The sequence below is a fragment of the Colias philodice genome, chromosome 27 (genome assembly GCF_061535455.1).
Source record: "Colias philodice isolate Cphi_HAF_F1 chromosome 27, ilColPhil1 Martin Lab GWU primary, whole genome shotgun sequence".
Lineage (NCBI taxonomy): Eukaryota > Metazoa > Arthropoda > Insecta > Lepidoptera > Pieridae > Colias > Colias philodice.
The window spans coordinates 7,070,229-7,094,188 of NC_143112.1; the positions used below are offsets into that span (position 1 = coordinate 7,070,229).

At 32.2% G+C, this 23,960-nt stretch overlaps 2 protein-coding genes across 2 annotated transcripts; both read right to left on the bottom strand.

Annotated features, from left to right (window-relative positions):
• Positions 1-1,347: 1,347 nt before the first annotated feature.
• On the bottom strand, positions 1,348-6,475 carry LOC149476687 (uncharacterized). Its single transcript, XM_089711665.1, has 5 exons — positions 5,947-6,475; positions 3,967-4,062; positions 2,689-2,837; positions 1,743-1,895; positions 1,348-1,404 (listed from the first exon to the last, which is right to left on the bottom strand). The coding sequence occupies exons 1-5, from the start codon at positions 6,473-6,475 to the stop codon at positions 1,348-1,350; spliced, it is 984 nt and encodes a 327-aa protein (XP_089567791.1).
• A 6,706-nt stretch (positions 6,476-13,181) lies between these two features.
• LOC149476688 (uncharacterized) lies at positions 13,182-15,329 on the bottom strand. Its single transcript, XM_089711666.1, has 6 exons — positions 15,275-15,329; positions 14,840-15,019; positions 14,622-14,770; positions 14,299-14,473; positions 13,499-13,676; positions 13,182-13,380 (listed from the first exon to the last, which is right to left on the bottom strand). The coding sequence occupies exons 1-6, from the start codon at positions 15,327-15,329 to the stop codon at positions 13,182-13,184; spliced, it is 936 nt and encodes a 311-aa protein (XP_089567792.1).
• Positions 15,330-23,960: the final 8,631 nt, after the last annotated feature.

Below are 23,960 nucleotides of genomic sequence, written 5' to 3' on the forward strand. Positions count from 1 at the left end.
TTGCACTGAGCAACAGCGGGGCTATTTAAAAAAATTCTGGTAATTAAACACCTATTTATTGGTTTTAATTATCATCATGTTAATAAAAATTTTGCACTTACCACATTTAGATTTCAATTTTTCGATTGAAGCCTTCAGAATAATAAAATGAAATTTTTATGGTGGCTACCTGATCGATAGAGCAAGTTTTTAAAAGCCAAATGGAAAACCTTTTTTAAGTGATTTTATTTTTTTATGGGCCCTTGAAGTTATGAACATACTGGGTAATTTTATCTTTCTTGGCATTTAATTCTTTTTTTTATTCCATTCGAAGATCTAACGATAGTAAATGTTACCATACTGAATTGGCCTATCTTTCAGCTTAGCACACAAAAAAAATCAAGCATCTAGCGCAATAATTCACGTCACCATAAATAAAAATCTCATCGTACTCGGCGATAGATGAAAAATTGAAAAAAATGTAATAACTCCGAAAATACGAAAAATCGCATAACACACATGGGGGTGATTCGGATAGCCCTCTTGGTCCTCTACCTCCCAGCTTCCGTTCATCACTACTTTTTGGGACACCCTGTATACGATTGTCTCTATCTCACTATTTTAAAACTTGATAAGTTTGAAATCAACTTCTTTCATTATAACATTTGTTAATATTATCAGCAGAAAATAATACAGTAAAAGATTCAATAATACAGGTTTAAACAGGAATCATTAAAAGCAAAGTAAGTACATAATATTATTTTTTAATCAATATTGAAATATAAACTACTAAAACAAAATAAGACTAAATCTACAGCATCAAATACATTGTCAGCAACGGAAAGTGAGTACTTCAAACCTTTCCCGGGCACTCCTTGCAATGTTTTCATTTCGTGCTCAAATTTCCTTGTTTACCGAATGCATTCTTATTCACGAGCGAGTGATGTTTTAATGTTAACTATTTTGGGGCTAGAAGTAGGTATGTAACAGCGGTATTTTGGTTTGGTTTGTTTACATTAAAAGTATTAAGTTTTAGCTTTACTGGAAAACTATCTATATAATGATTCTTCCTTTTTTTTTTTCAAACGAAGCTGCTTAAATAAAATTGTTATGTCTCTGTAGATCTAATTCAAAATCACATTGAAATATGGATACTTAACACGTAACACTAAAGCATAAGTCTACTATAACTCGATAACTATTTTTAAAATATGGATATTTAATAAAAGTCCTCAGAGTAAATCTTTTTTGTGATTCAGTATATTTCAGAGCATTAGCCAGCCAAAATATATTATAACATTAGTAAATCCCAAAGTACATTATATTTGTGAATTTAAATATTTCCTAGTATTAGCAGCTCAAAGAGTATTACTTCTCTAATACAGACATCATTAATGTAAAAAACGACATCCCAGTTTTCACGAACTGTAATGGAAAAGGAATATTTTATTAGTGTCACTTCACATCTCGTGGTATATTCCACTTAAATAATTATTAAATAATATAACTATGATTAAAACGTTCATTTTATGCACGACTGTAGCGCATATAGAGCTAACACTCATACTTTCATTATTAAATATTATACTACTGTGATATCTTAGTTGATATATTTTTATCTTGAATCGAGTATTAGTCTATTTAAAAAAAAGAAGACTACATACGACTCTACATATTTAAAATCCACTTTTACACGCATTAACGATAAACAATTTAATTATTATTCTTCAAAATTATTACTACGCTATAATATAATTTCTTACCCAGGTGAATGTCTCAAAAGTAAGAGTGACGGATCCATAAATATAGACGGGCATTCTCTGACTAAGCGCGATGAGGAATATCAGCAGTTTCTTCTGATGCTGTCGGTTGAAAATATACCACTTCTCTGTAGCAGCTGCTTCTAATTCTGCACACTGTAATTGTAGAAGGATTACATCATAATTATTACCTAATACATATTTGATACTAGCTGTGCCCCGCGGTTTTACCCGCAGTACTCCGCTCCTGTTGGTCTTAGCGTGATGATATATAATTATATAGCCTTTCTCGATAAACGGGATATCTAACACCGAAAGAATTTTTCAAATCGGACCAGTAATTCCGGAGATTAGCGAGTTCAAACAAAGAAACAAACTCTTCAACTTTATAATATTAAAATTATAAGTTATAGTTGATAGGGGATTGGTAGTTGAAGAGATAGTTGGGAGGCTAGAGGTATAGGTTACTTTTTACAAACATCTCATTCCTACGGGAATTTACTGTAAAAGCGCGGGCGGAAATCTAGTATATCTATTTCACGACTCATGATACTTTACAGAATGCTCTACGATCGAAAATTTTGTTTTGTCACGTTCCGTAAGTATTTAATTAATTACACAGTAGGTAATCCACGTAACATCCTAAATGTGCATACTATATACCTAGATAATTTAATGAAGATTCAAAGAATTGACTGAAAAAAAATGAAACAGTGGATTAGAACCGATAAAGAATGTAGAAATAGGAAACATTAATTCCCGCCATCAACATTTCTTTCGTTTGAAACACGATGCGTAGAAATTTTTTTTTATTTTTTATTTATAAATTGTTTTTGTAGCGTTTTTATACACTTGATTGCGTGCATACTGCCGCACTACAATATAATATGGATATTTCCTGCGTAGTTATATTATGCATATAGATAATATTATTAAATATTGGTCTTACAGCATCATCTATCATCTGGCCCTGATAACTGAAGATGCATATTCCCACCATGAGGAGAGTCAGGTGTACACCATACTTCAACAAATGCAATGTTAGTTCTTGCTGAAAAACATAAGCGCGCTTTAGAAAAGGAATTTTAACTTGTCTTTCTGTGTGATTATATCAAAATCAACGCTTATTACTAGTTTCATACTTTAAACTAATTCAGCGAAAATTATATCGTTAAAATTGGCCGAAACGTTACATAGAAAAGCTTAATTTACTAAAGTTATAAAAATATTATTTTAATTGATGAAAATAGGCAGAAAATAATAATTATTGAATACAATATAGTATTCATTTACACTTGCAATATCTTTGTACCATTTCTTGGTTGCCTATCTACTTCTTAATTATTTATTGATTTAAAATAGTTTGAGTACTTACTAGCAATGCTATCTTCACAAAGCACACACCTTCAAGGCTTATTGATGAAAGCACTAGCCCAAGGAAATAAGGCTTGTAAACTTTATTCAGTTCACGAGCGAATCTGAAAAAAGTAGTGTCAATGTTTTCTAACCTAATTATTTATCCAGTATGTATACCTAATAAAAAACTAGCTGATAGGTCGTTGTTATGTTAGTTTTTCTGTATTTACATCTGAAATGTAGAGATGCTTCGTTTTTCTTTACAGCTGTTTGTTAGCTTTCCTCCTACACAATCTTTAGGTATTTATATTTTGTCAATGCAATAAAACACTTAAGGTGAAAAAAATACAGTGAATTTTCGAACAATCGGTAATTAACTTAAATCTGTTTGTTCTTAATTATTGATATTATTTTCACTTATAAGAAATTATGTGATTATTCATATTTATACCTTTTTGTTTTCAGATAATGTCCAACACAAAGGGACAGGAGAAAGTCACAAGCCGGCTCCCAGTCGTCACTCTTACCCCCAGTTATTTCCAATACCATCTCATTGAAATTATACAGAATTAATGATAATATATTCAATTGCCGTCGAATTTGCAATATGAACAATAATAGTAACGTAATGAAAGACGCAAAACCTAAAACAAAATATCTTTATTATATTCTCAGAATGTTTAATTAAGTTAAGTTTGTTTATTAACGTAAATTAGCATTTCGGTATCTATTTTATTTTATAATTTAAAATAATAAATTACAGGAATAAGTACTTTTGTAAAAATTTAAACATTATCACGTTATTACTGAATAGATGCTAAAGAAATTACAAAAATAAACTGTTTGTTTCAAATAAATAGCAATTACTTACCGATACTACACAAATATCCGACATGTACTTGGAACATGAACGTTAGTATATAAATTACTATATTATTTGTACTCCACGGGAACGACATGTCAAGGGCTGGGAAATAATATTCATTATTTAGGACAAAACCTCAACAACTATTCAAACTCAAACTCAAACTCAAACATTTATTTATTCAATTAGACTTCTTCTAGAAGCACTTTTGAAACGTCATTACATATTTTTAACATTTACCACCGATTCGGAAAGCAGTATCTACGGAGAAGAACCGGCAAGAAACTCCATTCAAAATAAATAGAAACATATTCAAAATGTAGACCAAATTTTTTATTGTGATTATTTTAATAAAACTTGTTATATTGTTAGTTTATTTTTACCTATAGACTAGAGTAGATAATTTTTGAAACAAAAAAAAATCGCAGTCGGATGAAACCCATTAGAAAAGGAGGGGAATATGATGAAAATTAAAGGAAAATTAAATTACGGTCAATCCGAGTTCGGGAAGAGGGAGGGGGGAGCTTTTAAGAGAAAAAAATGGTTTCTCTCGATTTCCGACAAAACTACAAGTCCTACGGAAAAAAGTTCAATCGCAAAGTTGTAGGTAATAAAAGGATATTGTTGTATTCACAATTTTTTCACATAACCTCAAAATTTAGGTGAAAAATTCAAAAAACCAAGTTTTTGGTTTTATATTTTTATCTACTTCAAAATTTATTGCTTTTCTACGAAATTTGGTGAAAACTTACTTTATTATGTCCCAAATACACTGTAATTTATTTGATTGAAAATATTTATTTTTTCGCCTTATTTTGAATTAATACCAAAAAAACAACCTAATTTTCAATCGAAAAGTCACCCGTCAAAATATCAGCTTTTTTCAAAAACTTGGGGTGCCTTTTATTCATTGAAATCTCTACTTTCATATAGTGTAAAAAAAAAAACACCACCATAGTAAATGTTCTCAGGAAATGCATACAAACAGTGTGAAAATTAGCTTTTACTAAATCAGGCACACTTCTCGAACTACCTGAAATGTTTATATCGACATCATTTTGCTTTTGAATATGCTGTAAAATGTTAAACTTAGAACAGATAATTATTTTTCTTTTGAAATACTACCGAAAAGCCGATACAAGAGAAGATATAGAGTTCGAGAAGTGTGCCTGATTTAGTAAAAGCTCATTATCACACTGTTTGTATGCATTTCCTGAGAACATTTACTATGGTGGTGTTTATTTTTTTTACACCATATGAAAGTAGAGATTTCAATGAATAAAAGGCACCCCAAGTTTTTGAAAAAAGCTGATATTTTGACGGGTGACTTTTCGATTGAAAATTAGGTTGTTTTTTTGGTATTAATTCAAAATAAGGCGAAAAAATAAATATTTTCAATCAAATAAATTACAGTGTATTTGGGACATAATAAAGTAAGTTTTCACCAAATTTCGTAGAAAAGCAATAAATTTTGAAGTAGATAAAAATAAAAAACCAAAAACTTGGTTTTTTGAATTTTTCACCTAAATTTTGAGGTTATGTGAAAAAATTGTGAATACAAAAGTTGTAGATCCTTTTATTACCTACAACTTTGCCATTAAACTTTTTTCCGTAGGACTTGTAGTTTTGTCGGAAATCGAGAGAGACCATTTTTTTCTCTTAAAAGCTCCCCCCTCCCACTTCCCGAACTCAGATTGACCGTAATTTATTTTTCCTTACATTTTTATCATATTCCCCTCCTTTTCTAATGGGTTTCATCCGACTGCGATTTTTTTTATCTTTTCATTATTTTTAAAGGCTTCTACCCCAGTCTACTAGTAATAGTTGTCAATTCAGCATCTCTTAACATAAATATTTAACATTTTTAAAACGTTATCTATTATTTCTTTCCATAGTAATATTTGTAATTACAATTGGCTTAGTTGTTGAAATATAGAACGAAGAAAGTTCAGTATAAACTAAATATTTTAACTACAAAATACTCACGCAATATTCTCGTGGAGTTATCCTCTCTCACCTTCGAGGTGTACATCGGAGCGAACATGTACAATGTAACAACAAAAGCGATACAAAACGAGTACATTTGTGATAAAAACCTCGAAACCCGCAACAACCTCTCTTGAGAACTAATTACAAGAGATTTCAATTCCCTCATTTTATCTCCTTTTGATCGAGAATTAAGAACGTATTTGATAAACGGGTTTTCCAAAGCCGGGTCGTTAAAAACCATTTCTGTTAAGAAGTTTTCGAATTTGCCTTTGTTGCCCAAGTACAGGTATAAGGTAAGAAAGGTTATATAGAACGTAGAAGCGACGACCGCAGATTCGATACTGAGATGTAAATCTGGCAAGCAAGAAAATGTGAAAGCTGTAGAGGAGATGATGGCAAAAAATATGGACAATAAAGTTAGGATCTGGAATGTTAGCCATTTCTTTGAATTCCAGTTTTTCTTGCAAAATATAGTGACGCCGGCCATGGAGAGGACACGGTTGTAAGCTTTGACCGTCGCATCCATGTTGACCCAAGGGAATATTAATTATCATTTTTGTATTCAACGTCTTTTATATCACTTATTATGATCTATAATATTAAAATGTATATTATAATAAAGGGTGGAGTACTGTCGTGTTAAAAATTACTCTGATTTTTATTGTCGAAGCGAATATTACCAACGAAGACTAATTTTACGGTTCAATAGGAATTAAGAATGGAACTTAGAATTTATATTTTATTTATATACCTAATATATTTAGATTGGATAGAACATAATATGTCATAGTTTTGCCTCCAATATTGGAGGCAAAACTATAGGTAAGTAAATATGATGGCATTCAAATTATACAAGAATTTTGTTTTAAGGGTAGCGTTTTTTTAATCCTTTTTTTCGTCCCTTCTGCTTTTCAGTTTCCATTACTTATGACATATTAATTCTATTTCATGTGCTTTCAGCTTTACAGTAATCTCATGTAGGTACCTAAATAACTTTCCTCCACGCTTGTACGTATGCACCTTATACTTAAGGTAACATTACATTTATTAAAAATGTTATAATTTCGTGTAATAACATATAATAAGGATTCATCATTCGTTCTGGGAATATGTCACATGTCGGTGAAATGCTCGCACTGTACAGTGTACGTTTTATCGAAAAAAATTTTTTGTGAATAATTCAGTTCTCCTAATTACTATAATTAGATACGTATTGCGTTTGTTGTTTTTGTTTATAGATAAACTGAGACTTTTATAACTAAATTACTCAAAGAAGATTATAATCTGATGATACATACAAGCATATCTTTGTAATACTACTATTATTTTTGCAGGTTTGTAATAAATACCATCAAAACCTCTTATTTGATTTTGAAAACAATTAAGTAGTAGATATCTGTATTATTAGACCACGAAATCTTTCTTTTACTTGCGTAATTTATTTATTTTAATGACATCATTATTGTATATTTAAGGACATCAAATTTTATAGAAAGACTGATATGTCGCCACACAAACATGCACAATTAGCTCATTCAAGTTAATTAACTCTTTATATTATTTTCAATCGATCCATAAATTTTATCAAGAATATACGTGCACTATGTAAATTAAATTTTAATTTATGCAAAAAGTGTAACAATTAAATACAGAAGCGATCGTTAAATGCTCATAAAATTATACAATTCATACAGGACCATGCATTCATGCATTTGCAGCAGAAGTCTGTAAAGTTGCACAATGTAGCAAGTAGTAACTGTTAACAACAAACTATGCTTTGTCCGCTATTTGACACTATTCTGAGTAAATAAGAAAGAAAATTACTAATAATTAGTTCTTAAAAGCACTAGTAAATTGTAATTGATATAGATATCGCTCAAATAGATCAAGTTAACTAATGGTCCAAACCCGTGGTGTGGTCCAAACCAACATTGCAAACACGCTTAGGTATCACTAGGTACATAATATAAAACAAAGTCGCTTTCTTTGTCCCTATGTCCCTTTGTATGCTTAAATCTTTAAAACTACACAACGGATTTTCATGCGGTTATTTTTAATAGATATAGTGATTCAATAGGAAGGTTTAGGTATATAATTTATTAGGTTTGAGACAAAGCGGCAGAAGCCGCGGGCGATGAGCTAGTATGCAATAAAATATCTATAAATATAAAATCCTATGGAAATTATATTATACACAAACAAACTCTTACATTATCACTTAAAATAACATTTACTCTACATACAGTATCAAAGCTTTAACGATTTTATATTATCTATACATGTATGGTCCGGGAGCCAGCAGCAGATTTTATGACCAAGTTCCTCTCAAGCGGTAATTAGTAAAATGCATCAAAGTATAGTATTATGAAGCCTCGTGAACGTCAGCTGGAGCTCGGTTGGGGGGAAGAGCGGTTGTAGCCTCCCGTATCAGCTGACGGTTTTTCCACCAAGATACAGCCAGCTGACATATATATTTATCCACAGTTACATATAAGCTATCATCAGGTAAATTTTTGTTTGAGAGGAAATAACGGAAAATAAATTTTTCTTTAAATTTAACTTTCATGTTCGAGACACCAGCTGACGTATAATACACCATGTTGTAACCAGCTGACTATTTTTTTTCGTTGAGATATTGGGTTAGCTACAATTTGACAAATTTTTAGCTGAGAGGAAATGAATGAATGAATGTATTTTTTTTCCTATGTGCGTGGGAGGCTACAACCGCTCACCCCCCCAACCGAGCGCCAGCTGACGTTCACGAGGCTTTATAATACTATACTCTCATGCGTCTGACGAATTATCTCTTGAGAGGAAATAGTTAACCAAATTTGCACCTGGCTCCCTAACCAATATAAAAATGAAACCCGTTCCGCGTTGACACGGCATCACGTGTGAACGGCTGAACCAATTTCGATAATTATTTTTTATTATATTCCTTGAAGTACGAGGATGATTCTTATTTGGAGAAAACGTAAATATGTACCACGGGCGAAGCCGGGGCGGACCGCTAGTTTTCAATAAAAGTGTTTCTCTACTATGCATGTTACATGCATAATATAAAACCTTCCTCTTAAATAACTCGATCTATTAAAAATCCACATCAAATTTTTTTGCGTTTTTAAAAATATATACATATTTAGGTATAGACATCGGAAAGCGACTTTATTTTATACCAAGTAGTGATGTTGAAAAGGGAAAATATATGACAAAATATGAGCCTTCTGTTTTGCCCCACTCTCTCTGGAGAGCTCTGAGATTTCAAGTTAAAACGTTATTATCCTCAATGCTAATCCCAATTCTGTTTATACGGAAATTTCTAAACCGTTTCCGCTGAATAGATTGTGATTTGTATACTTTCTTGTGCTTTTTAAATTTGATTTTGTATTATACGTGAAAGGTAGAGAATTAAATGGAGTTTTTTTTTTGTACAAAATTTTTATTCATCAAAAAAATCAATAAATAGATACAAATTGTAGAGATTAATATTTCTGCGTGTGTGTGTGTGTGTATGTGTTAGAACAGAATTGTCGTAGAGGACGTTTAGGAATGTTAATTAATAAAAAAATTTATCAAATTGAAATATTATCAATTTATTAACATAAATGCATCCTTAAATATTTACTCAGCAAATCCAATTATCTTAAGAAATAGTCAAACTAAAAAATGAACTAGGAATAAAATCCCTTTTAAGTTCTGTTTCCACCGATTGCGCAAAGGATCCCTGGAAGCTAACAATATCTTCAATGCGTGAACATGACCACCAGACACCAGTACGGAGCACTAAGCAGCACTCAGCTAATTAAAAACACTTCTTTAATCGAAAGTTTAAATCTCAGAAAAAGGACAATCTAGCAAATTACTGTCTCTAAAACATCTGCTATAACAATGACTGATTCCGCCGCCGGGTCTCCGAGGCCCCCCCCGCCGCCGCCAGGGTTGTCAACTTTCATTAATATGGAATACTATTTTTGTGTAGGGCTGCCGACGTGGAAAAGTAGTAACTTGACGTTTGTCTATTTTCGGTTGACAGGTGATGAGTGGAAATACATTTTGTATTGTGGTTCGGAAAATTTGTAGAGGTTTAGAATATTTAGCATAGAAACCTAGGGTCATGTTATGCTTTATGATTGATATCAAAAAGTCAAAATAATATATAAGTAATTGGGCATTTAAGTAGAACAACAAGTAAAATAATAAACCGTGGTCTATTTCAGTCCTGTGAAGCAAGTATATAGGATATATAGAGCGTTTTAGTATGTTTTATACAAATCTTAAAAAGATTTATACTGAAGACATTCGACAGGATTTCAAATATCGCTATAAATTCATCGAAATCCATACATTTTTCTATTCTACGAGCAAATAAGTAAGTTATTTTCTCCAGAAACAACTTCCCAATTAACACATTGCTACGCAAATGCAACAATGAGTTCATTGGTAATCTGATAAACGTATTTACGTAATACGTTGCAAAAACTCCCTCACCAATTGAATAATTTCGCATTTCACACTGGTTTAAAGTGTGTCTCTAAAACGCTTGTGTGGCAGCCCTAGCTATCGCCGAGTGGGGTATCGGGAGGTGCACTCAAATCATTAACCAGATACATTCCATCGGAATTAGCAGCGGGACTGACAGTTTAGATGATTAAAACATTTTCACTCGCGCGCATTCAACGAATTATGTCTGGGAATAGGTATTTCGTAATTGAAATTTCTAATCCGACGTTTATTTACCAATATTCGGTTGAACATAGCTCGAACGCGATACAGAATATTTGACTTTTGTACACAATTCGTACACCATTGAACACGATTGAATTAATGCTCCCGATTATTTATTTGTTTGGCTAAATTTAGCGCTTTTGTTTTATTTATTTTTTGTCATACAACGCAATAAATTTGTAGGAAGTGAAAATTTTAAAACGTTTATATTATATTGTGTTTGGCAATAGTTTTTTTGAATTATTTGCCTGTATGATAAATTCTTCGTAAATAAACTCTACATTGAACCTAAAAGTAGTTAGTTTTATGAGAACCTTGCTTATGAAAACTCTATGCAAGTAATGTTCTTCAATACATGTTTTTACAACATTCAATTATAATATCACTAAAAATGCTACAGTCTAGACATTATCAATGCAACGTTTATGTAGAGAGAGAACAGGCCGCAGGGGATTCCCCATAGTGCACGCCGTGCGCGATACATTGTCGCTTAGCCAACAAATTTAACTTATTTAGCTCATTTAACACAGACAATTCTCACTGCCGAAGTGACATCACAGGTAACATGTATATTTCCAGAATAACATATAGATACTTTGTTACAATAAACAATGTGTAGTGTAGTTGGAATTTATTTATTTGGCGTTCATTCGCAGAAAAACGGAAAAAGAAATACAGGTCTTATACCGGTATTCTTATAATATAAGTAGATAAATAAATACCCTGAAATATATATAACTTATATATATTTCAGCGTACTATAGAAATATGTAACAGTACAACGCCAACAGAAGTGTGTAGATAAAATTATGTTAACCAATCCTTATAATTATGTGTAAATGCGAAAGTTTGTATGTTACTCCTTCACGCAAAAACTAATGCTTAACCGAATTTGGCACACACCTAGAGCGTAATTTTGATTAACACATAGGATAGTTTTTATCTCAAAAACCCCACGGGAACGGGAACTATGCGGGTTTTCCTTTGACAACGCGGGCGAAACTGCAGCCAAAAGGTAGTACAAGCATAAAATCATAATATGTAGATGTTGGCTTCCGAATGAACGCAGTGAGTGTTTCGAGACACCGAATCAATATGAAAAACTTTCGTTCCTTAGCTGATCTTTAAATGGAGGTTTTTTGAAGTGATCGTTGAAATATGAAGGTACTTGTAATTTTTTATCACTTTCTTAGACAACATCAGAAAATGATCTACTAATAACTCTTTAAAAACAATAATTATTATAATTTAAGCGTTATTTTTCAACTACGTGTACCTGAAGTAGCCAAATGAAAACTGCGAAAATCTTATTCGACTTGAATTCAAGAGAACATCGCTCTATGACATTAAAAATGTAATAAGAGTAGCCTAAATTGTAATCCAATAAAATAATTAGTGCCAATAATTGTATATACGATACGCGAGCTTATGGGCACTGACAGTGAGGCATTGCAGCTGTAAAAGCGTTCCTGTGTTGAGCTTACACCATACCACCGCTTCGATATATCCGCCATTCTAACCGTATTGCTTTTGGATTCAATTTATATTAATAGTACTGTACATTAGGATCCGCTACCGAGATAGATAAATAATCTGTTTCGTACACGGTGGTATCTCCCTACGTATATCTCTTCTTTGTTTTTTAATGAAGACCAGATATTATGCAGTTAAAACAAATCTTAATAAACTAATTGTGACGATAAAATTTCATAAGACTAAGGTTTTATCATATTATATTGAATAAACAATTTTAAAACGGGTTATAAACAACGTAACAATCATGCGCACATTTTTACAACTTGGTCATGCTACGAGTACCTACAACAGTATTTATTATTTTTCATATTTTCCTTATTCCTAAAGCGTACTTTTGTTACAAAATAAAATGTCCGATCGTATAACACACGCTGCAATTTATTTCGCATCACAATAATTGAAATTGAATTTTAAATCTGCTTTTACTAATTTGCACGTTGATCGATTTCAAATTAAAATTGTTTTTCAGATTATAAAGCGCAAGATATCGAGAATACAAGGAAACCGTGTGATTTGCTTCGAAACCATGCAAATTGCGCAAAAATATTGTTCATGGAATTACGCGGCGCGGGCGTGGTACAAACACACGAACTATGCGATATGCAATATGTATTTCTATGTACATGTTTAATTCTAAATTTTCGCCCGCAGCTTTTCCCGCGAAAACAATGCGGATTATTCCCATGGGAATCAGATGAAAAAATAACACACGACACTTTTGCAAAAATAGAACTTAATAAAAAACACTCCTAAAATGCAATTATTGTATTGTCACCGAACCTTGATAATTGTACAAAGTATGAATCACATATATTAATTATTAATATACTATACGTTTGAATTAAATCTTTCCAAAATATAAAGTTTCCATGTAAATTGTAAACTCAAAATCGTGTCAAAATTTATTTGCAAGAATGTATGTAATTACAGCTATTTTGATGCATACAAATGCTTATACATATCTCTCTCTTTCAACCTGTGTTCGTCCACTGTTGGACGTAGGTCTCACCCATGGCACGCCACTTAGCCCTATCGTTAGTTTCTTGCCGCCAGTTTTTCCCTGCTATCTTACGCAAGTCATCGCTCCATCGTGTCATTGGGCGTCCTACACTACGTTTGCCGAGACGCGGTCTCCACTCTACAACACGGGTGCCCCAGCGGTTATCCGTCCTGCGGCAAATATGACCAGCCCACTGCCACTTCAGCTTACTAATCCGGTGAGCTATGTCGATAACCTTAGTTCTCTGTCGAATGACTTCGTTCCGGATTTTATCCCTTAGAGAAATACCGAGCATAGCTCTTTCCATAGCACGCTGAGTGACTTTGAGTTGGTGGACCAGTCGAACTGTGAGTGTCCACGTCTCGGCTCCGTAGGTCAGCACTGGTAGGACGCACTGGTTGAAGACTTTCGTCTTCAAGCACTGGGGTATCGATGACGTTAATATTCGGCGAAGTATTATACATATTATTATACATAGTATTATACATATATACAAATGAAAATATACAGACGAACCTAATAAAAGCGTGTTAATAAATCTCCCTTCGCTTGTACCACAGGCAGCCATTAAAACGCTATTACTAGTGACGGCGACGGAGCGGTCACGCGTTGTAGCCGACCAATGTTTATAGCGGGCATTATTAGTGCACTGCTGTTACTGTTCCTAACACTGCTTACACATCATTATTAGAAAAAAAATTAATATATCATGCATTCATTTTGACGCTCTTTCTTACTCGTTACTCAGAATTTATTATTTTTTTACACACTCATGATAAAACCGTGAAAATAATGCAAGCAAGGTGTCTAACTTAAATAATAGCTCATCTTGCCTTACGAATAAAAACGATTTGAAAAATTTGTTTTTATTCGTTGTATCCTTATTTCACAGGAGCGTTTCCAACGCAACTTTTTCAACTTACACGAAAAGTCTATGATTTTGTAATTTCAAAAGGCTTCCATCCATGCTACCTGTCCAGTGTCCATGTCATTGTCCTTAATATAATAAATAAATAAAAGAAACACATCAAATTATTTAATATCATCATCAACTACATATGGATTATTTACAACAGTATCGCCATCTGGTGGTAGTATTTCGTCATCATCTTCTTCACCATGATCCGGCATGTACTGTCTCCGGGAGCGAGGCAGTCGGAACTCCGGGATGGGTCCTCCACCGAGGTTCACTATCGCTATACCATCATTGCCTTCTTCTTGTATAAGCTGGTCGATTCCACTTCGTCGAGTTTTGTGCCTCAACTTTAAGATTGAAGTGTTTTAGAAAGTATTTTTAATAGAGTATAAAGAATGTTTATATTACTAAGAATCTTAATATTTGGCTAATAGAACTCAATTTATAATACATGTTTTATTATAGTTAATAATCGAAAGGATCAAGAATGTTTACCTTCAGAATCTTATATTTCTTAGTAGTAGATCCAGATTTTGATACAAAATGATGATCATCTATGTAATAAAGCAGATCATTTTTTGATACATTTATTTCATTTTTATTAGCATTCATAAATGACATTTTACTTTGCGTAGACCGAACTTCTATATCATTGGCTAAATACAAATTTTCTCTTTTAACATCTTTAACAATTTCGTTTTTTACTTTATTACTATCAGTTTTAGTATTTCTTTCATTTGTTACATATATGGAACTATTTCTTTCATCTGACTTTGCTCTCATTTGAATATCATCTTCACTTTCGTTTGACATATAATCGTAGTTGTTTTCCGTCAATTTTTTTCTTAAACTCCTCACAAGTTCATCAGAATTTTTATCTTGATTCATATAGTCTGGAATTGTATGGAATTGCATTTAAATTAGAAATATATTAAGAAAGAACTAGAACTCATACGTATATTCCATACGTATACATTCCATATTTTATATATCTTTATGGACTTAAGAAAATTATACTTCATGACGCTTTTCTCTTAAAAAATTACAATCATCTTAACGTGGCTATTTAGTATTTAGCTATAAATCGACAACAATATAATTTTTCATCAAATTGTCTACATAAAATACCTTCATAATACTTAACATACCTTCATTACCTCCATTCGCAGTAACAACACTAACAAGCACAAGAACCAGCAACATGGCAACATGTTACGTCATAATGACGTCACAGGCAGTGTTTCCCAGAGCTCTCGCAATCATGAGGCGTCGGGGGAATCTGTGAAAAACAACCTCTTAATTACGTCCCTTGGGGTACACCTCGTCTAATTTACTCAAGAAATGTGCTCTCGATCGCTGGCCGACATAAATATCGTTATATTTTCTAGCTACATTATTTTTATGTCAATATTGGTATTCGTAATCTCTAGTGGTTTTGATTATATTAAAATGTTGTTAGAATTAAATTATTGTTTTAGTCTTTCCTTTACAGAATAATATGATGTTATCAGGGTCCATTGCTCGCTCTACTATAAAAATTTGACTTACTTTATCACAGAACTCTCAAAGAACTATATTATTATTAAAATATATTTGAATTCCAACAGTAACAGTTTACGAACACCATAATGTCAGCGCCGAGAATTTTCATATTATCGAAACGAGAACAATAAAAGTTTTATATTCAACAGCTATGTTCAGGTGAACATATTTTTATGTTTAAACATGCATTGGTTATAACTTGAAATGATATACAAACAGAATAATTCATTTATTTTTCATTTATTGGTGAATCGACAGTGTTTAATCGTTCCTAATATTTGCATGGAATTTTGTAATCTTGAAAAATTAACAAAATTGGGCGATCAGCATACATAATTAGACATGTTAGGTACTTATTCTGTTATTTTTTTCTTTCTATAGAATCTATATCACAGTATTACAATGTGTCTATACCATATACCAGCAGATTATTATTTTATGTTTTGGGTATTAGATAACTGATGTAAAAGAAAAGTCTAGTGGAATAAATAAGTGTGCAAATCTTATGTTTGGATATTTTTTTCACTTTGAAAATTAAAAAAGATAATAGTTTTACAATGCCAATAAAATATTGCAAACATTTTGTTTACCAAAAAGCTATCGGATACCGTTGGAATACCAACCCTTGCTTTATTTATCAGATTTCTTTGAAATTAGTCCTTTATCTTCATTTCGGGAAAATACAAGAAACACAACAAAGTTGCTTTTCCAAATAATCTTATAAATCAAGGTTCAGTTTAAATGATACAGTTTTAAAATTGTATGCGACATTTTCTGTCGAAACTACGTCCATACTATATAGTATATACCTACATATTATGTAATTCCAGAAATTAATCAAAACCCTTCCTATAGCTAATACTGTATACTACTTGCTTTATTTTAAAGCGGGGAAGAATTTTATTATTATAATATCTGAATGTCTGTAACGAATAAATTGAAAACTACTCGACCGATTTCCAAAAATATTTTACGAGCAAGTTTATTGTATGATTGATTATATAAATCAGTTACAATCGCATTTTAAAAACTTCATTATATTATTACTAACTAGTGCACCTGGCGAACTTCGTATCTCCTGACAGTCGATTTTTTTTTTAATTTTTTCCCCGTCAGAAACATCCTAGTACCTCAGGGAATATTATAAAAGAAGAATTATTAACGAAATCTGTTCAGCCGTTCTCGAGATTTGCGCCTAGCAACAAATTAGCGTTACATTTTAATATGCATTATAGAGTATTGATTGTTGTTTGCTGTTGTCTAATCAATTGAAAAGCTTCCAATCAATGATTTGTTACACGCTACAATGTTCGTGAGCTCTCGCAGAGCTCATTGCAGTAATCAATACCCAATGGAAGGAGCTCCTCATTACAGGCTTTGTGCAAAAAGATGAAACCGCTACATCCTACTGGATAACTCCTACTGGATAAGCTCTTGTACGAGCAAACATTTTAGCACAATAGCATAGTATCTTCATTAGTTCTTTTGTTTCAAATCATATCGTATGATATGTCTGATTGGATTTATATTTATCGCTAAGTGATCACTGAAAACTAATAATTATTGTTTACTAGAGGTCCGCCCCGGCTTCGCCCGTGGTACATATTTCGCAATAAAAGGTAGCCTATGTCCTTTCTCGGGTATCAAAATATCTCCATACCAAATTTTATGCAAATTGGTTCAGTAGTTTAGGCGTGATTGAGTAACAGACAGACAGACAGAGTTACTTTCGCATTTATAATATTAGTATGGATTGCCATAAACGATCATATAAAGAGCGTGTGTGCAGAGCACACGTGTCAGAAGTGAAACTTCTTTGGCGAGATTCAAAGATACCAAAATTATCACCTTAATCCATGACGTAACGTTATTGCCATGACACGACCAAGTTTGACTTTAAAAATGAAAAGGGCATGTAGTTGTGAAAAATATAGATAAAATAGCGATTTATAAAATCAGAATCCATAATTTATTGTTGCCTCTCTACCTTTATAATAATTATTTTAACTACAATAGCGTAGCGAAATAAAATGTCTGGCTTCAGTTTTTATATGTTTATACTTACAAATGAATACAGGTGACGAGTTTTTGTCTGAAAATATTATAATAACTTTTTGTAAAGAAAATAACTTCAATATCAGATATTTTCGTTTCTTATTTAACATAATAATTAGACTGAAACTTGTATTATGATCAGTGGAAACTTTTGTAATTTGTGAAATAATCAAGTACAACTTTTTCAATAGTTGATATTTGTTAAAAAGTTTCAGCAATGAACTTAATTAATTTTAAATTAAATGAACGTAAATTTGTTTTAAATTGTAAAGCGCCAAAATAAAAATTTGCCCGTTTGTTTGTTATTACATCGTATTAAATTATTTGTGAGACTGGACAAAATCATTCTAAACCATATAAAATCGACCATTATGATACCTAATGTTGATTTTTTCACAGTATTCTATGCTTACACGATGCACTTGAAACATGATCATTATCAGAATAATATTTCTTTGTGAATCCAGAGCAAGATCTAGTGCCCGGCCTTAAGATAAGGAACCTAACTTCAGTATTCGTTTTACTGAGGGGAAAACTTCTTTCGAAGCGTATGATACATTTTTAAGGCATGCAAACAAGCAAAAGACCATTTTTAAGTCACAAAGGTACGGTCAACAAGCACGTTTGATTGACGTAAAAAACCTATAATACCACTAAAGTCTGCTAAGTCTAACAAAAAAGATGTAAAATAAACAAACCTATTACAAGCGCAACCCTATTCCAATCAACAAGTGAACTACATGAAAATTATAAGTCACAAAGTAGGTCAGAGATATGCAGCAATATAAACGAGAGGCGCTTGTCTAAAAATTGTCGCGATATTTCATTCAAACGACGATCCACTGCCCCCCCCCCCTCTTTCCCCCTCCCCGCTCCCCCCGGGGACGGGGGGTGAAAATAGCTTTACAAATGGCGGACATTTAGTGCGAGTTATAGTAACTGGGTTTTGGATTAAACCTTTTATTTAAGAGCAGGGCTCCGCTAATGTGCTCACCTTTGAGAGATAATCTAGTGATCCTAGTCTGAAACAGTTGTGTCCTATTTTAGTGTAAAAATTGCACCTAACCGTAAGTGGAATAGTATCAAATAGAAACCAAACGCATTAATGGGTAAATTGGTTTCATTCTTTGAATTTAGTTTCACTGATTGAAAGTATTAGAAATGCACCCTTTTTTCATTACCCACCTTTCTTCATTATTTTTACAAACATGAAAATATTAATAAAAATAAAAAAAATGATTATTCGGTTTGTTCAATGAATATAATTTCAATTTAATCAATAAAAGTATAATAAAATGTCTACTGAACATAACTCTCATTGATAAATTGTAACAGTAAGTAGGTATACCGCATAAATTCATTCATAGCACAAAAGTCGAAATAAGAAGTAGTAACAAAGTAGGTCGAGAGTCTCACACAAGTTAGTTCCCAATCTGCCGATATCGCATAAAGGGAGCCCTTATAAATTCCCTGTGTCCTTCGCAGACTCGTTACATCCAAATGAAAACTTTTATTAATCTTCTTACGGCCACTTTAAAGCTAAATTGGCAATAGACTTCTAATTAAATATTTATTTTATCATTTATGATATCATTTTTGATATTTGCTCTTTTAACTAGTCGATGCATGCGACTTTTCTTCTCCAATTTCAAAACTCTACTCTACTACTTCTAGTAATTCTTGACGAAAAAATAATAGCTTCGGCTTCGTGGCATTTTAAACAAATTTTCTTTTTGAAAAGATGTAGATGACCATGATTCTATTCAATAATCTCTATAAATATAAAGGGCAAAATAATTGTGTTCAACTATTATTATAACTAGATTTCCGCCCGCGGCTTCGCCCGCGTTTGCAAAGGAAAACCCGCATAGTTCCCGTTCCCGAGGGATTTCCGGGATAAAAACTATCCTATGTGTTAATCCAAGTTACCCTCTATATGTGTGCTAAATTTCATTGTAATCGGTTCAGTAGTTTTTACGTGAAAGAGTAACAAACATCCATACATCCATACATCCATACATCCTTACAAACTTTCGCCTTTATAATATATATATTAGAATATATTAGAATATTAGATATTAGATATTATTATCGATTGAATTATGAAAATGTTTAATGAGGGACTTATTCAATTAAGTAATTTAAAAATCTTCAATTATACGAAACTTTACATTTAGTATGCTCTATCTGTCACAAATCTTCACAAGATATTTAATTAAAATTAAAAATTACCAAATTCATATTAAGTAAAATTTCATATTAATTACTATAATGATATACTAAGGAATAAATATCAGTTTCTTTTATTAGTATGTCAAAGAAGCAAAGTCAAGTGATAAAGCTGTTATAATATGAAATACTAACTTTCCGCCCGCGTCGTTCGTCCGCTCTAAAACTTTATAAAATATGTATTAAAACCTTCCTCTCAAATCACTCTATCCTTAAAAAATGCATCAAAATCCGTAATGTCTAGTATTAACGATAGATACATACAGTAGTACGGTGATCGGCAACAGCCGCTTATTGACTCAATCGTAAATACATACTTTTCGTTGGCTAATAGGTATTCAAGTCGAAACCTATATCCCGCCCGAAGCCTAGCTAATCTAAAAAGACTCGTGTAGCAGAATTATTGATAGATCGTAAGTTCGACTTTCAATCCACTTACAATTTATTTCGTTCACAAACGGATGAATTTTTGAACGCTTCCCGAAGTGGAGTTTAGAAATATTCCAAATGTCCGTTTAAATTCTTAGAACCGATCTAAATTTATCGCCTCTGAATTATTCGAATATTTCACTTGATTTCTTTACATAATATTGTTAATAAAATTACACAAATATTTTAGAAGTATTTTCTACGCCTTTCCTTCCGTAATCTCTAAAACTCCGCTCCGCTGAATTTTTGGAACTCTATTTACATTTGTGACTTACAAATATATATTTAGCATAGAATCTTATTTAGGTATTCCTGTTTCAATAACCAAATATATTGGTTAGTTTGTAATTTATTATTTGTTAAAGTCAGTAACAAAAAGTTAAGCAATGAAATAAGTTATTTTAAGTTAGTTAGAAAACTGTACAATATGTATATTTTTACAAACATAGATTATTAGATAGATAGATACAGTACTAAATAATGAAATATTTTATTTGATTTATTTAGATTTTTAATGACACGATTTATACATAACAAGGAGAAACACGAAACTTACAACGCTTGTCCCGGCCATCAGCGCGGCAAGCGTAAGCTATGTAATTGTATTATAATGATCATCTATTATTCCGGTGTGAAGTCTTAGGCTTTGACGGAGTACTCGCGAGATTGTTGTGACGTCACCGAGATCGCTCCAACGACTCGGCGTTCGGCCGCGACGATACGGAGGCGATACGATATCCTAATTCTAAAATGGTAGTTTCAATAAGGTGATTTGTTTGCGTTCTACTTTAAAATTTTAATCATATTTTGCAATTAGTGGCTTAAAATATGTTTTATTTGAATGCGATACGCTTTTCATTTTACTGTTTACATAAATTGCAAGTTCTATTCAATGTGTGTATGATTTTGGCTAAGTTATACTTTTTCGCTCAAAGAAACCGACTAAATAGTTAAATACATTAAAATTTAATGTAAATGTGACCCTTGGCAATAAGTTTTATGTTTTAATTGTATATCTCTGCTAACCACCGACCCATCGTGTGATGTAAAGGGGATCGCGCTTAGCGGCGCATCTGTAATTCCATCAGTTCTCATTCTTCTCACACGAAATTGAAATCTTATGAAATTCGAAGAGACAGCGTCAATTGCACAATGGTGAGTGGCGATGGCTCGTCACTACGGTTCATATTCACTTACATTGATTGTCGCTCTTATACCAGAGCTACCTACCTAACAATTGACGAACCAAAACTTGAGGACGAAGAAATGAGTGTGATTTCTTGTGACTTAGACATAACAAAAGAATTAATTAAATCGGTATTAGGGCTGTTTCATTTATAATGTAATTTTACAAAAAATGTTTTGTAATTTCCATTTCCGTTAGTGTAATAATATAAAGTTTCAAGCTTATTACGTATATAGATATATACCAATATTCCACGTCGCTGTAGATTGTATACTCGAAACAATTGAGTATTCATAAGTCACAAAAGTTCCCATCAAAAGCATTTGATATGATTTGAGTCATAGAAAGGAGACTTTCAATTCTCATTATTTTCATCACGCGTCTGATAAAACCTGAAACAAAATAGGTATATATTTCGCGTAATTCCTTGAGTTCGCAATTTCCATAATACACTCGTATGTTTTTTCACTCGGAGTTGATTTGATTTGATTAAAAACATCGTTACGTCTCGCCCGTTATGAATATTAAAATTTGAACTAGATTCAGTATTGTGTCGGAATAATATTATACGAATAGTTGAGGGGACGCGTAGGTGTCCCTGTCGCGAAGTCTATTCAAGTGTTTTATATTATTACTAGCGGTCCGCCCCGGCTTCGCCCGTGGTACATATTTACGTTTTCTCTACATAAAAACCATCCTCGTACTTCAAGGAATATAATAAAAAAAGAATTATCGAAATCGGTTCAGCCGTTCTCGAGTTATGCGCTTACCAACACATTTTGCGATTCATTTTTATATATAAGAAGATTTCAAGTGCTACGCGGCTACGAGCGTCTACGCAATGCTACGCGGTTGAAGTCTGCATAGTACATTTGACTACGTATGTAATTTTTCGTGTACTTTTTTACAAAATTAGAAACACAAGTTATCTAATTAATTAAGAAATAATTACTACGACTTTCTTTATGATTAGAATGTTCTTACTTTTTATGAGAATTTATTTATATCGAAATATTATTTTCAATAATAGAGATTGTGTTTTCAATTTTTTTTCAAAAGATTAAAGCATTATAAAAAATGAATGCTAAGAACTGCTTAAACTAGCTTGTTTAATGAAGTCAATATCATATACCTGTGATTACAATGTGATTTCCCATATAAGAAATTGTAAAACATAATATTATGATAATAAGCATATTATTTTCTACATAACATATTGATATAGTTTATACAAAATTACAACAGAAAAACAATGTAGGAAACTTAAGACGTGATTCCTTTCAGATCTATCTACCTCACCCGAGACTATTGTCTGCTGCGGAAATGTGACAGAATCGCATTGTCTCAGCAGATTTCGCGTGTCTATTTAGGGGACAATATTTTTTACGAGCTATATTTAGCTCCCGCGTCTTTTAAATATTGTTGTACATAACGATGACTAAAACAATATTTTGGTTAAACTAAGACCTGTTTCTGGATTGGGAATTGATTAGATTAAGGTTTTAGAAAGCTTGTGTCACATACAAGAAAAGATTTAAGGGAACTTAAAGTATGGTTTGTGATGTTCTTATGTTCATTTCAGAAACCGGCAGTTAGTCAAACAGACAGACTTGGCTAAACCGCATTTATCATGTTGCCTTACGTGTGAAAATTACTTAAATATTGAGGTGAAAGTTAACCCACAAGCACATTAAAATCATAATTCATTATAAGTACATTGCAATTATATTATGTATATGGAACTTGCTACTCCACTGTAGCATCTTATGTATAATTGAAACCGTGAGGTTCAACCGTGAGGAGGAATACATAAGATGCTTGATCTAAAAACCTCCGTAAATGGTGTACAAAACTGTGGTACAAACGTCAGAAACTAGAAACATTACTTCACACACAAACGCAAGAAAAATGTTTCTATAAATAAGGGTTTAAGATGTGAATAAGTTGAACGTTTACACGCACTGTTAATAAGTTGCGAGTTGCGAGTAACGCTGGGGCCGGCGGAGCGGCGTGAAGCTTGTGCTACATGGGTGAATTGCGATTTGCTGTAAGCGGTTGTACATACTATAGTATGTACTATACTGTATTTGAAATTTAAGATTTAAAAAAGAGGAGTTAAAACACGATTATCAAAATTTATTATTAAATTAAAAGACGGTTGTCGACACCGTTTGCTGAATAACATGTATTCTAAATCAAAATAATTACAACAGACCATTTACTGCTTCTATCAAAAGCTTTCTATATTTATATCGTAAAACTCAAATCGCCGGGGATGTATTTATAAAAAATAGTACTTATTAATTATTTTGCATACTTATAATATTTAAAACAGTCTTAATTTCCATTTTCTAGGCAAAAATTGGACAAATGCATCGTTAAATACGAGTTAA

Excerpts from the sequence above, each read along its gene's own strand:
- LOC149476687 (XM_089711665.1), bottom strand. The coding sequence starts at position 6,475 with ATGGATGCGACGGTCAAAGCTTACAACCGTGTCCTCTCCATGGCCGGC. Across the intron at positions 4,063-5,946 it reads TAACTCCACGAGAATATTGC|CCCTTGACATGTCGTTCCCG; the intron begins GTGAGTATTTTG and ends ATTATTTCCCAG. Across the intron at positions 1,405-1,742 it reads CTTTTGAGACATTCACCTGG|TTCGTGAAAACTGGGATGTC; the intron begins GTAAGAAATTAT and ends TTTCCATTACAG.
- LOC149476688 (XM_089711666.1), bottom strand. The coding sequence starts at position 15,329 with ATGTTGCTGGTTCTTGTGCTTGTTAGTGTTGTTACTGCGAATGGAGGT. Across the intron at positions 14,771-14,839 it reads AAGAAATACTAAAACTGATA|AAGTTCGGTCTACGCAAAGT; the intron begins GTAATAAAGTAA and ends CCAATGATATAG. Across the intron at positions 14,474-14,621 it reads AGAAATATAAGATTCTGAAG|TTGAGGCACAAAACTCGACG; the intron begins GTAAACATTCTT and ends TCAATCTTAAAG.